The 13,881-nt window shown below is 40.7% G+C and overlaps 1 protein-coding gene across 1 annotated transcript in view; it reads right to left on the minus strand.

The window, feature by feature from the left end:
* Positions 1–1,005: 1,005 nt before the first annotated feature.
* The window catches only part of LOC126210650 (esterase FE4-like), a 180,464-nt gene continuing 167,588 nt past the window's right edge, over positions 1,006–13,881 (minus strand). The window contains exon 10 of the mRNA XM_049939980.1: positions 1,006–4,822. Within this exon, the coding sequence (XP_049795937.1) occupies positions 4,663–4,822 (160 nt within the window). The 3' untranslated portion in view covers positions 1,006–4,662. The remainder of the gene's footprint in view (positions 4,823–13,881) is intronic.

A 13,881-nucleotide genomic window follows, 5' to 3' on the forward strand; every position in this document is an offset into this window, starting at 1 on the left:
ATACACTATAGAAACCTAAAACAGTGTTTGCAACATAAACTGACACTGAAAAAGATTTATAGAATACTGTCATTCAAACAAGTGTCGTGGATGAAACCTTATATTAACATTAACGCAGAGAATTGTATGAATGCAAACAATGGATTTGAAAAAAAATTTCTTCAAACTCATGAGTAATAGTGTCTTCGGTAAAACCGTGCAGAATGTACGAAAAATAATTGATGTAAGACTAGCGTTATGCTGGAAAGTTAGATATGGAGCATCAGCATGAATTGCAAGACCTAATTTTAAAAGGAGCATTGTATTTAAAGAAAATTTAGTTGGTATTGAACTGAAAAGCTTAATGTAGTGTTTGATAAACCTTTAGCAGCTGGGATGGCAATTTTAGATATTTCAAAGACACTTCTAGTCGACTTTCACTATGGATATATACTAAATAAGTTTTCAGAAAAGCATGTAAAACTATGTTATACTGACACTGATAGCTTAATTTATCACATTAAAATTGTAAATTTTTATGAAAACATCAGAAGTGATGTAGCTAAATGGTTTGACACTTCAGGGTTTCCTTAAGAAAGTAAATATAATATTCCACTTGTTAGCAAAAATGTGGTAGGTTTATTGAAAGATGAGTTAAATGGCCATTCTATAATTGAATTTATTGATCTTCGCGCTAAAATATATGCACTCAGACTGAATCACAATGTGTAATGTGCAGAGCAAACGGAGTGAAACAGTTATCTGTTAAGGAATTAAGCATTGATTACTATCGACAATATATATTGAATTCAAATGTTAAATCCGCTGAACATTATGTAATTCAGTCCAAGTGTCATGTAGTTTCTACTATTAAACAGCAAGAGCTGTGTTTGTCAGCAGACAATGATAAACATTTTGTACTTTCAGATAAGATCAGTACATTACCTTGGGGTCACTATCAGTTGAAAAAAATGTTATGGTATGTGAATGATTTTTCTTTTTATTGTGTTAACTTTAAATATTGTACATTTTTACTGTGGAAAAAGTGAAAATATAAAAAAAGTATTTTGTAACTGATTTATTGTGAAATAATTACAAGCATATAATACATTATATAATAATAAAGATATATAATAGATTTATTTTATTCTATTTCATCCAAAAATTCCACTAAGCAACCTCTGCAATACATTTTTATAGGAGGTGGACCATCAAACTGACAATGTGCATTCAGATCATGATGCTCAGAACAATATTGATACTTAGAAATAAAAACATCATTCTGAAACACTTGTGGTAACCTATGGAAGTCATGTGAAATGTCAAATAAAGAAGGAAACAATTGTTTAGGAAACAAGTAATAGTCAATAGCATTCAAATTTTTATACTCTTCTTCCATAAGTTTCTTATAAATTCCAGAAAGCTATTCACAAACATTTTTCGATTTAATCCAGTCGAACAAGAAGCAAGTATTATCATCATCTTCAGCAGCAGCAGCAGCAGCAGCAGCAGCATTAGCAGCAGCATCAGCAGCACAGTCGAATTTGTAGTCTTACAATTGCAGCATTTCAATACCTTCAGGTAGAATTTGTTCCAGAATATTTAGGACATATGGGCACAGTAAAATTTTTGAAAACATCAATGTTTTACAATCATTGTTATATTTTAGCAATGAGTGAAATAAAGAGTATAATGCACTGAAAGAGACTTAAGTGTTCACAGCTTGTAGTACAGATTCATTTCCAACACTTAAATTAGCAACTAACACTCTCACTGGATGTTTGTCTGATTTAGCACCAACAGTCATAACTTTATTCATTTTCTTTTGCTTTTATTTCCCTCAGCTACTGGAGCAATGGAATGTTAGCAAATGAAGTGGAGGTCTTACTCAACACTGTTTTTATATCTGAGTACGGTTTGTGACTTGATTGATTGATGGAGTCCTTTCTATTATCGAATCATGAATGACCAGGCAGTAAGCTATTGTATTTTTCAGATATGTTTTTTTGTTTTTATTTCAATCTTCATGTCAACAATGGAAGACTTGAGTGTTTCATCTTGATGTGAACAGTCAATGAAAAATATCGGGCAGTTCTCAAACTCAGTACAGTTCAGGAGTGGGTTTCCTCTTCTTCTTATATCACTCACTCCATAATAGGCTACAATGATTGAAAATCAGAGTACATTTCAAACGCTTGTGCAGTATTTTTCGCTTCAAAGTCAATTGCAAAGTTCTCCTCTGTGAATTTAGAAGAATTTAAATACAACTTCAAATCTGATATGTTTATTTTGTCAAATACACTTGAATCAGTAGTAATCGAATTTCTGTTTGACTGAAAAGCCATTAATACACACCTGGCTGTTTCAAGAGCTGTATTAAATTTAATTTGTCATGTCCATGAGCTAATTTCTGGTGCAATACACCTAGTCAGGTCCCAGCGACGAAACTCCAGACTTAGACTGACATCATTTTTAAAAATATTCCACAGTGATATTTGTTTCCTTTCGGGCACTTGAACGTGTGGCATCTCCCAATACATTTTCTCCAACACTACTTTTGACTTGGTATCTGCTTTATCTGTGATAATACAGTTAACATCTTGTCTGTTACAGATCAGCTCCAGTTGATGACGAGAATTTAAAGTATTCCTTTTATAATCCTCTGCAAAGCCCAATATCATTTTCAGCGGGATGCAATAATTGAAACGTCCATCACCATCGACTAGTTTTTTCAAATCATCTATTGTGCCACAGCCAACATTTTGCAAAGCATTAGCTTCACATGTTGTAAACGAAACGTACCCTTTCATTAATGTTGCAATTCCTGGATTACGCACATGATCGATAATTTGGTTATTGAGACGGTACTGAATGTCTGAAAACAGGTAAAGTGCACAGTTTCTAGTTAACTCAGTATCGCTAGATTTCCCTTGTCCCTCTGCATTAAGAAGCCGTCTTTCAATACACAACCGGCTCACAGAAGGTAACAGGTAAGTGTTTTCACTTTGTATAACAAGTGATATGGAATCGTATGGAGCAAAAGCTGGTTGACCAAAAGGTTTATACTTATGATACTGAAGGCGAGTAACAGAGCCGTCGGCGAGTATTTTTCCTCTTATATTCAACATCCTTCTTAAATATCTTCCCCTGTCTGTTGTTGTTATTGTTTTAGTTCACTGTGAAACTAAAAAAGACGTGAAGAGGATGGTGTCTGTATTTATAGCACTCTGTATCCTAGTGATGATAGTATTTGTCTATTATGATGAGTTAAAACATTTTTCACTTTCCTTTTCTTTGCTTTTCGTTTCTTGTTATTTTTGTTATACTTTACAGTGTCAATGCATCTGGTGTCTTTGTTTAAGCGAACATCTTGTTTGTACACAATATCCATTTTTTATCGTATTTTTCGTAAGTGTAGACGAAGAGTTATGTTTTCACCGTCAAAATCGGCAAGATTTCCGTCTTGATCTTTGATTGCTACACTTAATTCTGAAACGTATCTTGCAACTACTGGCATGTAAATAGGCGAGTTTGGTGTCTCCACAATCTTATATCCCGGTGCAACTGCTGGCCAAAAGTGATGCAAAGTGTGTGTAGGATCACCACAGTGAAATGATCCACCTGAGATGTTACACTCAACGCATAAGACGTTAACATTCTGAATACTAACTGGATGTTCTGCAGTCTTCAAGGTTTCTTTAGCAATCACAGTTTCTGCAAAACTTAAAACTGAACCTATGTTATGAGGGATTTTGAAATCTATAGTCACATTGCTCTTTATTATTTGACACCGACCTAGCGTTTTATTGTAGCTAATTTTTACCGATACTCAAATCCTTTTTTTTTTTTCGTTGAATTGTCATTGTCATTTTTCAAGTTGTATGCAGAAATTTCTCTTGATAACGTTGTAAAAATATACTGTACACGGATTAGTAAAGCAATATAATCACACAAAATACAGGACAATTAAAACACGGCCAGTGGACGTAAAACATGATAGTCTTCCATCTACTGTGTACAATAAAATCAAAATGATTGATCCACACCGGTCGATATTCAAAATTGGTGATTGTCAGAATTAGTAAACAGAAGGCTGTCTTTGACAAAGGGTACACTGCAAATTGGTCCACGGAAATTTTCAGAATACGTAAGGTACAAGAAACTAACGCAAGAACGTATTTCCTCGAAGATTACAAGTCTCAGCCCATAGCTGGAGCTTTCTACGCTGCATAGCTACAAAAACCAAATATCCATCGACATATCTTGTTGAAAAACTCGTACGCAAAAAAGGAAACAAAGCTTTGGTAAAATGGCTCTGATTCAGTAATTCACACAACAGCTGGATTAATTTGAAGAAATAAAATAACCACAGTCATGGCTCAGTTACAACACGTAGAATATGCTGATTCACACGTGTTTTTGTGTGTGTGTGTGTGTGTGTGTGTGTGTGTGTGTGTGCGTGCGTACGTAACCGACTCATCTGGCCAGCTGTCTGACCTTGGACAACTGCCAGAGCGTGATGACTCAGATGGGTACGGTGCGATGGCGTTAAGCGTCCGCGCTGCGTATATATACGTCCTCAAAGTGTTCCAGAAGGTGACGTGGATAACATGCGGAGAGAGCTGAGAGTGTTGGAAGAGGGCACTGCTGCTCGCCGCAGGGTGGGGGCGGTGTGTGCTGCCCCTAGCCGCCGTAGCGCTGGTACAGGGCCTCCCAGAACGCCGCCCTTTCGGCGAAGGGCCGCCGCCCCACGATGAACCCCTGCCGCCCTACGTACAGGTAGGCGGGGTCGTCCGCCGTGAACGCCGGCCACGAGACGTCCAGCTCAGGATCTGTTGGTTGCCTGTGGACACAAGTGGGACAGTCAGAAAAGATTTCAGAAAAATTCAAAAGCAAAGGCGTCAATATTAAGAGCGGAAAATAAACGCCAGTGCTTCCAGCAGTGAGGGAGACTGGATAGGTGGAAAATACACAAAGTAACATTTTGGGTCAAACTGAAATAGGTGATAGTGGGTCCAGAACCGACTATATTGACTATTGAGAATGGGAACCAGTGGTCGGAAATCCATATTTATTGTGTTATGAACATTCACAGCGTACGTCACATAACAACAATGTGGCTCATAGTAACTGCTCAAACTGACGACCATCTGTCTCACTGCATGCTTGGAGCAGATCCCTGGTGTCTGCTGTACCAGGAGGCAGGCAGCTAGGACCCTAGCAAGCGTGTCTTCATCAGTTCCTACGGGGTTTCGTACACCATCATCTTAGTAATCATAGAAGAAAAGTCCAGAGGTGTGAGATCTGGCGACCGCACTGGCCGTGTGACTGGACCTCCCGTTCCTGTTGAGGTGCTCGTGGACATTAACATGGAAGTGGGTTGGTGCACTGTCATGTTGAAGCCACAAGGGGTACAGTCTCCAAGAATTACGGCACCACATCTGGCATGAAAACCGGGTAATGTGGACCTGTCAAACGGCGTGGTAGCAAATAGTGCCCTATTAGGTGATTTTGACAGTGCTCACTCGTACACTGACAGAGAATCGTTGCTGGTGGCCACCGTCGTGGGTGCCGTGGGGATTGTTCTCACTCCAGATATTGGTGTTGCTGCCGTTGGAAACACTGTCAAGGGTGAACGTGGCCTCATCCGTGAACTGGACAATGCACTGGCAGAAGAGAATGCACGGCTCAAAACCTGTTGGTTCCAGTGCCTGCACATGTTCTTCACGATAGGTGTGTAATAGCTGTACCACCACTACCTTCCACAGTGTTTGTTTCAGTGGCAGGTTGACAGGTACTTATTGCTGGGTGGTTTGCCACACCACCATCTCCTCGATCTCTGGCGTGTGGACATGTCTTTGGTGGGAACTTTGGCCACTCTCTGTGGCGTGAATGACCCCGTCTCTGTTAAGCTGGTATCTATGGAGATAAACTTCTTCCAATTAGGATGAAACTGGTTAGGAAAGCATTCCCCGTACATTCGTAGCGCCACACCGTATGTCTGCCCACTCTCACAATGGGTTGAGTTTCATTGTTGACTGTGCACCGTGCACTCACTTCACCATGGACACAGCATAAGCTGTCTGATGCGATGGACAACTGACACAAGTGATAGTGACGTGCATGCAGCACAGGTTAATGCTCTGGTGCGATGCATGCAGGCGTCATACGACACACATGCTGTGAGCTAAGTTGTGTACGGTACGTCTGTTTGGTTTGTGAGAGGTGTACACTGTTTATTACACGCTGCCTGTTCCAGTGTAAGCACACACCTGGGATCTTTGCAACACTGCAGAATGCTTCATGCATCTTTGCAATACATACGCTGATTGTGAGACTGATGGTCATCACTTTGAACAGTTACTACCAAGTACGTTGTTGTTATGCAGTGTTTGCTGAGTATGTCCATAACACAACGAATATGCACTTACGATCATAGGTTCCCTATCTCAAGATAATCGGTTGCGGACCTACTATCACCTGTTTTCATTTGACCCAAAATGCTTGAGACACCCAATCGCGTATAAACTTATGTGGCAGCTATGGTGCGATGTACCGCTCTTAGTGTAAATAATGTGTTGTAGATACACCCTTCAAGCGCATTTTAAATTGTTCTGTCCCTTCAGCTTTTATCTTACATAACATATGTTCCTTTATCATACATGAAACAACTGAACAATGCGATCTAGACAGAGGGTCTCCCAGAAGGAATGGTCCATATTCAGGAAGTTGACCAGAACGACCATTTGAAGCAAAAAACTTCATGTGGACATATTTCCTATTTTGAATGGTTTCCGAGATATAATGCATTTAATACACATTGTTATTTATTTTCTGTGTTATTCAATACGCTGTCAGGTTTACACAAGCTCAACAGTTAATTAAACATTAGAACATATTCTTTGTAAAGTATTAATTGAAAAATACGTATTTTTAACACATTCACTCCTAAGCATTATCGTACACGTCACATTACACCTGCTGCACAGTTCTTCTCGCTTGTACACCTTCCGTTTGTGCACCTCAGACTTCATCGAGCCCCACAAAGAAAAATTTAATGGGGTAAGACCTGGTGATTTTGGTGGCTACTTTATTCTATCAGGACCACTCAAGCAATTAGGGAAAGATACGTATATGAGCGCCACTAGCCCGAAAACAAGTATACAGCATATGTTTTCCATCTGGGAAACCATTCGGAATTGAACAGATGAACATATGAAGCTTTGTGCTTCAAATGAGCGTTCTTTTCGTATACGTGAGTATTGGTCATTCCTTCTGCGACACTCTGTACATTACGAAGTACCTATTTTTAAATAAACAGATTATGCCATAATTTAGCATGTATATAAGGTATCTCATGCTACGTCTTCTAATGCACTGTAATTTCATTTACTATACTTTTTATACAAGTATATTTACAGTTGCCTCTAACTGGCGCCAATCATTTAAACTTTACGTAATCTACAAGGGCATGCGGAAGAGTAATGCCTCTGATTTTTTTATGTGACAGCTCAAAATATATTTGTTCCAGTTTCTGCATTAAAAAATTATTACTGGTGAGCAAATTTGGAGTACATTGTTAATTCTCAGACTGTAGCCTAAAAGTAATACATAGTTGTTAACATAATATTCAAAAATTAAAAACTAATTTTTTAAAAACATTTTTACATTCCAGAAATTTAAGCAACACTTCAGTGTAAAGAGCCAAAGAAACTGGTACACCTGCCAAATATTTTGTAGGGTTTTCAACTTTTGTAGTCCTGTCTTCCTCAGTTGCGTGTAATATTACGGTATATTGATAGTTTTTACTTATGGACCGTCTGACACATGTTACATAGATTAAACAGAATCCCACTCAGCAAAAGAAACTATGAACAAGAAATAAGTACAATCATACAAATAGCTAGGAACAATGGGTATGACACACATGTGGTACACAGGCTCAATCAAAAAATAAAAACACAAATAAAAAACAAACACAACATTTCCAGAATACAAAAGAACTCACAAGCTGAAAACTTACAAACACACTTAACAAACACACACAATGACAACACCACACAGAAAAGAACCAGATGGTACACCATGACCTACACACATAAACTAACACACAGAGTTGCAAACATCCTAAAGAGACAGGGCTTCAAAATAGCATATAAGCCTGTGCAAACCCTTCAATCAACCCTAAGCCAGCCAGCTACCAAGAGGGACAAATTCCAACAATCAAGAATATATAAACTTGAATGTCGAAGTTGTGATGCAGTATACATAGGCATGACATGCAGGAATTTTGAAACAAGATACAAAGAACATATCAGATGTTGGAAGTATGAAACAAACCATTCCACATTTGCAGTGCATTTAAAACACGACAACCATCATCCTACAAACATGGAACAAGAAATGAAAATAATGAGAATAAGCAACCGTGACAAACATCTTATACAAACACAAGAAAACTTCCACATCCAGAAAGCCATAGCAGAAAACAAACATGTGATAAATGAACAAACACACATCAGCACAGGCTCCCTACTACACTTAATAAAGGAAATGATAACATAAAACAATAAAACTCTTCCCCACACCATCTGGACACACACACACACACACACACACACACACACACACACACACACACATACAAAAAAAATTATACCACACCAAAATACAGACACACATACACACACGCACACACATAGCATAAAAAAATATATCTCACACCAAAACACATACACACACACGCCCACACAGAGCACAAAAAAAGTTAAATTAATATCACACCAAAACACACACACACACACACACACACACACACACACACACAAACACATACACAAATGCATACACGAACAGACCAGAGATACTTTAATAATTACACTCATAAGTTTCGATCTTTGGGCAAAAACATTTGACAGTCGGCAACAGAAACCAAAACATAGCATTAAAACAAGCGTTCAGTGCATAGTGCTGTGGAATGTGGAAAAAACCGCAAATTGGCGTCCATAAGAAGAAGAACACCACCAAAAATGCAACAGGAGCGTAATATGTAAGAAATTGTCCACGCAACCTGTAAGTACAGTTCAAAACATTGCTACTTAATAGGAAATAGCAACCACCAGAACTGTTTATAACCTATAGGCACAGTGACAAAAATGTAAATAAAATAGCTAACATATGTACATATTCCAGGCCACTGATGATGCCTTGCAGAAAATAAAGGCGAAACGCGTATGGCACTAAAATTGTGTTTTATTCAGTTGCTGTCAGACGGACCATAAGTAAAAATTATCAATATACCGTAATATTGTGTAGGATCCTCGCGAGCACCCAGAAATGCCACAAAACAATGTGGCATGCACTCGACTAATGTCTGAAGTAGCGCTGGAGGGAACTGACACCATGAATCCTGCAAGGCTGTCCATAGAGGGGGGGGGGGGGGGGGAGCACACGTTGAATAGCACGTTGCAAGGCATCCCAGATATGCTCAATAATGTTCATGTCTCAGCAGTTTGGTGACCATCGGAAGTGTTTAAACTCAGAAGAATGTTCCTGGAGCCACTCTGTAGCAATTCTGGAAGTCTGGGGTGTCCCACTGTCCTGCTGGAATGGTCCAAGTCCATCGGAATGGACTATGGACATGAATGGATGCAGATGATCAGGCAGGATGCTTATGTACGTGTCAGCTGTCAGAGTCGTGTCTAGACCTATAAGGGGCCCCATATCACTCCAACTGCACGCGCCCCATAGTAGTACAGAGTCTCCACCATCTTGACATGCAGGTTATAGGGATTCATGAGATTGTCTCCGTACCCGTACACGTACATCCGTTCGATACAATTTCAAACGAGACTCGTCCGACCAGGCAGCATATTTCCAGTGAGAGTTGATGGACCCAGGCGAGGCGTAAAGTTTTGTGTCGAGCAGTCATCTCGGGTAGACGAGTGGGCCTTCGTCTCCGAAAGCCCGTATCGATGATGTTTCGTTGAATGGTTCGCACGCTGATGGCCCAGCACTGAAATCTGCAGCAATTTGTGGAAGGGTTGCACTTCTGTCACGTTGAACGATTCTCTTCAGTCGTAGTTGGTCCCGTCTTGAAGGATCTTTTTCCGGCCGCAGCGATGTCGGCGATTTGATGTTTTACCGGATTCCTGATATTCCCGGTACACTCGTGAAACGGTCGTACCGGAAAATTCCCACGTCATCGGTACCTGGGAGGTGCTGTGTCCCATCGCTCGTGCGCCAACTATAACATCACGTTGAAACTCACTTAAATCTTGATAACCTGCCATTGAGCAGCCGTAACCGATGTAACAACTACAATAGACACTTGTTGTCTTATATAGGCGTTGCCGACCGCAGCGCCGTATTCTGCCTGTTTGCGTATCTCTGCATTTGAATAGGCATGCCTATATCAGTTGTTTTGGCGCTTCAGTCCAAATTTAAATGTTAGGAATAGAGTTGCGCTCTACGAAAACTGTAATTCGGTAGTTTTGGTACTGTACATTAATGAGGTACTAAATGGTAGGATTACCACTAGTATTGGTAACATTGATAGGGAAAGAAACGTAATTAAATGTGTGGGAAAAGAACTGGTTCCAAAAGTTTCCTGTTATTGTTGATAAATGTGAATGTTGCGTAGTAATGACACAAACTTGGTTTATATAGGATGGCGGAAGCATTTAAGTGATATTTGAAACGTTTTTGTTTTGTGTTTCTGTAAGTGTACGTTTTTTTGAAGCAATTGCGTTTTCTAGAGCTATATTACGAATCTGTATTTTTTTTTACTGTAACGTCCGTCTGTTTCACATTACATATCAACAGTTTTCGAGTACAATCTCAATTAAACATTGACAATTTGAAGTTTGCTACAAACAGTTTCTAGACGGTTCACTGCTAGAAGTTTCTAATATGATCTGGTAAGACACTCATCGTATATGCAGCTAAAGTCATCCAAATGAGGTAACCCCCGATATGTATGCAACACACCTAACGTACAGGTAATGCAGTTATCATCCTAACTGACCAAAGCTACTAGGAGAACTACAGTAGTGTTACAACTATACTTAGAAATTCTTTTCTCAACCTTTTTGTCTAGCATATAGACTTGTTCAGAGTGAAATGTGGATAATAAACAGATGAGACATGAAGAGAATAGAGGCTTTTGAAATGTGATGCGAGAAAAGAAAGCCATGTCAATGTAAATGACAAATTGCAATACTAATGAGGAGGCACTGCATCGAACTGGGGAGAAAAGAAATTTATGGCACATGCTGACTTAGTCGACTATATTAGATGCTGTGAAACCTGTACTTAGATTGGTACTATTTGATTCAGCGAATGATTACCAAAGTGGAAGCATGATGCATGTAAGGTTTCACAGTCTGTAAGCACATCGCATGTAGCCACTAGCGACCTCTATCGAGTTCACAGCGACACGATAATAACTTGGGCCGACATTATATCGAATACGGTTGGAGCGAGCTGTCATTTCTTGTCTTCGTGAAGTCATTGGATCTTGTATAAGCATTACAATTTTATACATGCATAAAAATATCAGTTACGTCTGTTGCATATGCGCGCACTGGTGTAAAATTTATGTTAACGTTTACGACAAAAGTATGTAATACACTGAAGCGGCACCAGGTTGGATCCAACGCTCGGTGGGCAGTTCTCATTATGTTTTGTCTGACCACTGTACAGAGAAGAGCAGCATAAATGGTCACAGGCTTGTTTGACCTGTGGGAGAGTACCACAGAGATGATGAAAGAATCGAACTGGTAGATGATTCAAGATAGACATAAAGTACAAGGGGCTTTCAATATGCGGTGCAACACATTCTTTTCTTTGGCAATGTGGGTTGAAAAAATGTAAAATTTGTTATGGGTCATCGTGGAATATTTCCGTTTCAGCCCTTACATATTGATAACGTTGCAATTGGTGGTACGACTGTAGCTAACATTGAAAATGTCTCTAACGGAGGTGTGTTGTTTTGACGGAAACCAGAGCATCGCAGATATTCATAGGCGCTTCAGAATTATATGGGAACCTCACAGTGAACAAAAGCACGGTGAGTTGTTGCGCGAGGCAAGCGCCATCATAGCAACAAAATCGCGCAGATCTGTCCGATCTCCTGCGTGCTGGCCGGCAGCGCACAGCTGTGACTCCTGCAGTGTTGGAGCGTGCGGACACTCTCACTCGAGATGATCGATGGATCACACATCCCTCGCTGCTCAATTGGATGTCTCTGTTGGTACTCATAGGTACGTGCGTGATGGGTACATCGCCGCCTAATAGAAGACCGTAAAGAGCTTCCATCTGTTTGGCCTAATGCAGAATGCACTCTGAGGGAAGCGATACGTGGATAATCGGGAGGTTATTGATGCAGTACGATGTTGGCTCCGACGTCGACAGGTGCAGTAGCACCATGCGGGCGTGGATGATGATGTTTGGTTTGTGGGGGGCTCGGCTGTGCTGTTATCAGCGCCCGTATCAAAGTCCCAACCATTGCTCAGCACAGTCTCGCCACGTTCATGAATGATGATGAAATCATAAGAACAGCACAAACACCCAGTCATCTCGAGGTAGCTGAAAATCCCTGAGCCCGACGGAGGCGTTCACAGTAAGGTGGCGTAAGGCCGTCGCATTGGACGGAGATTATATTCAAGAACAGTGTTTTGTAGCCTAAAGCGTGGGGAACAATGTGGTGCACTGGAAACCTGAATATAACCAACCTGTTTTCAGAAAAAAAGTGTTCCATTATTTATTAAGCGCCCCTCGCATTCTGAGAAAGGGTATTTACAAAGTTTCAAGAAGCGGATCTAATGATTTCTCTAGAACTACACTATGTATCGCGCCAGTAGGGATCGTGACGACGAGACAAGAGCAATTATATTTTGCGCAACCCCTTTTAAGCACTCATTCCTCCAGCAGTCCCTATGTGAATGGAGCGGGAAGAAGCCCTAATAACTACACTACTGGCCATTGAAATTGCTACACCAAGAAGAAATGCAGATCATGAGCGGGTATTCATTGGACAAATATATTATACTAGAACTGACATGTGATTACATTTTCACGCAATTTGGGTGCATAGATACTGACAAATCAGTACCCAGAACAACCACCTCAGGCCGTAATAACGGCCTTTATACGCCTGGGCATTGAGTCAAACAGAGTTTGGATGGCGTGTACAGGTACAGCTGCCCATGCAGCTTCAACACGATACCACAGTTCATCAAGAGTAGTGACTGGCGTATTGTGACGGGCCAGTTGCTCGGCCACCACTGACCAGACGTTTTCAATTGGCGAGAGATCTGGAGAATGTGCTGGCCAGGGCAGCTGTCGAACATTTTCTGTATCCAGAAAGGCCCGTACAGGACCTGCAACATGCGTTCGTGCATTATCCTGCTGAAATGTAGGGTTTCGCAGCGATCGAATGAAGGGTAGAGCCACGGGTCATAACACATCTGAAATGTAACGTCCACTGTTCAAAGTACCGTCAATGCGAACAAGAGGTGACCGACACGTGTAACCAATGGCACCCCATACCATCACGCCGGGTGATACGCCAATATGGCGATGGCGAATACTCGCTTCCAATGTGCGTTCACCGCGATATCGCCAAACGCGGATGCGACCATCATGATGCTGTAAACAGAACTTGGATTCATCCGAAAAAATGACGTTTTGCCATTCGTGCACCCAGGTTCGTCGTTGAGTACACCATCGCAGGCGCTCCTATCTGTGATGCAGCGTCAAGGGTAGCTGCAGCCATGGTCTCCGAACTGATAGTCTATGCTGCTGCAAACATCGTCGAACTGTTTGTGCAGATGATTGTTGTCTTACAAACGTCCCCATCTGTTGACTCAGGGATCGAGACGTGGCTGCGATCCGTTACAG

This window comes from Schistocerca nitens, chromosome 10 (assembly GCF_023898315.1).
Source record: "Schistocerca nitens isolate TAMUIC-IGC-003100 chromosome 10, iqSchNite1.1, whole genome shotgun sequence".
Taxonomy (NCBI): domain Eukaryota; kingdom Metazoa; phylum Arthropoda; class Insecta; order Orthoptera; family Acrididae; genus Schistocerca; species Schistocerca nitens.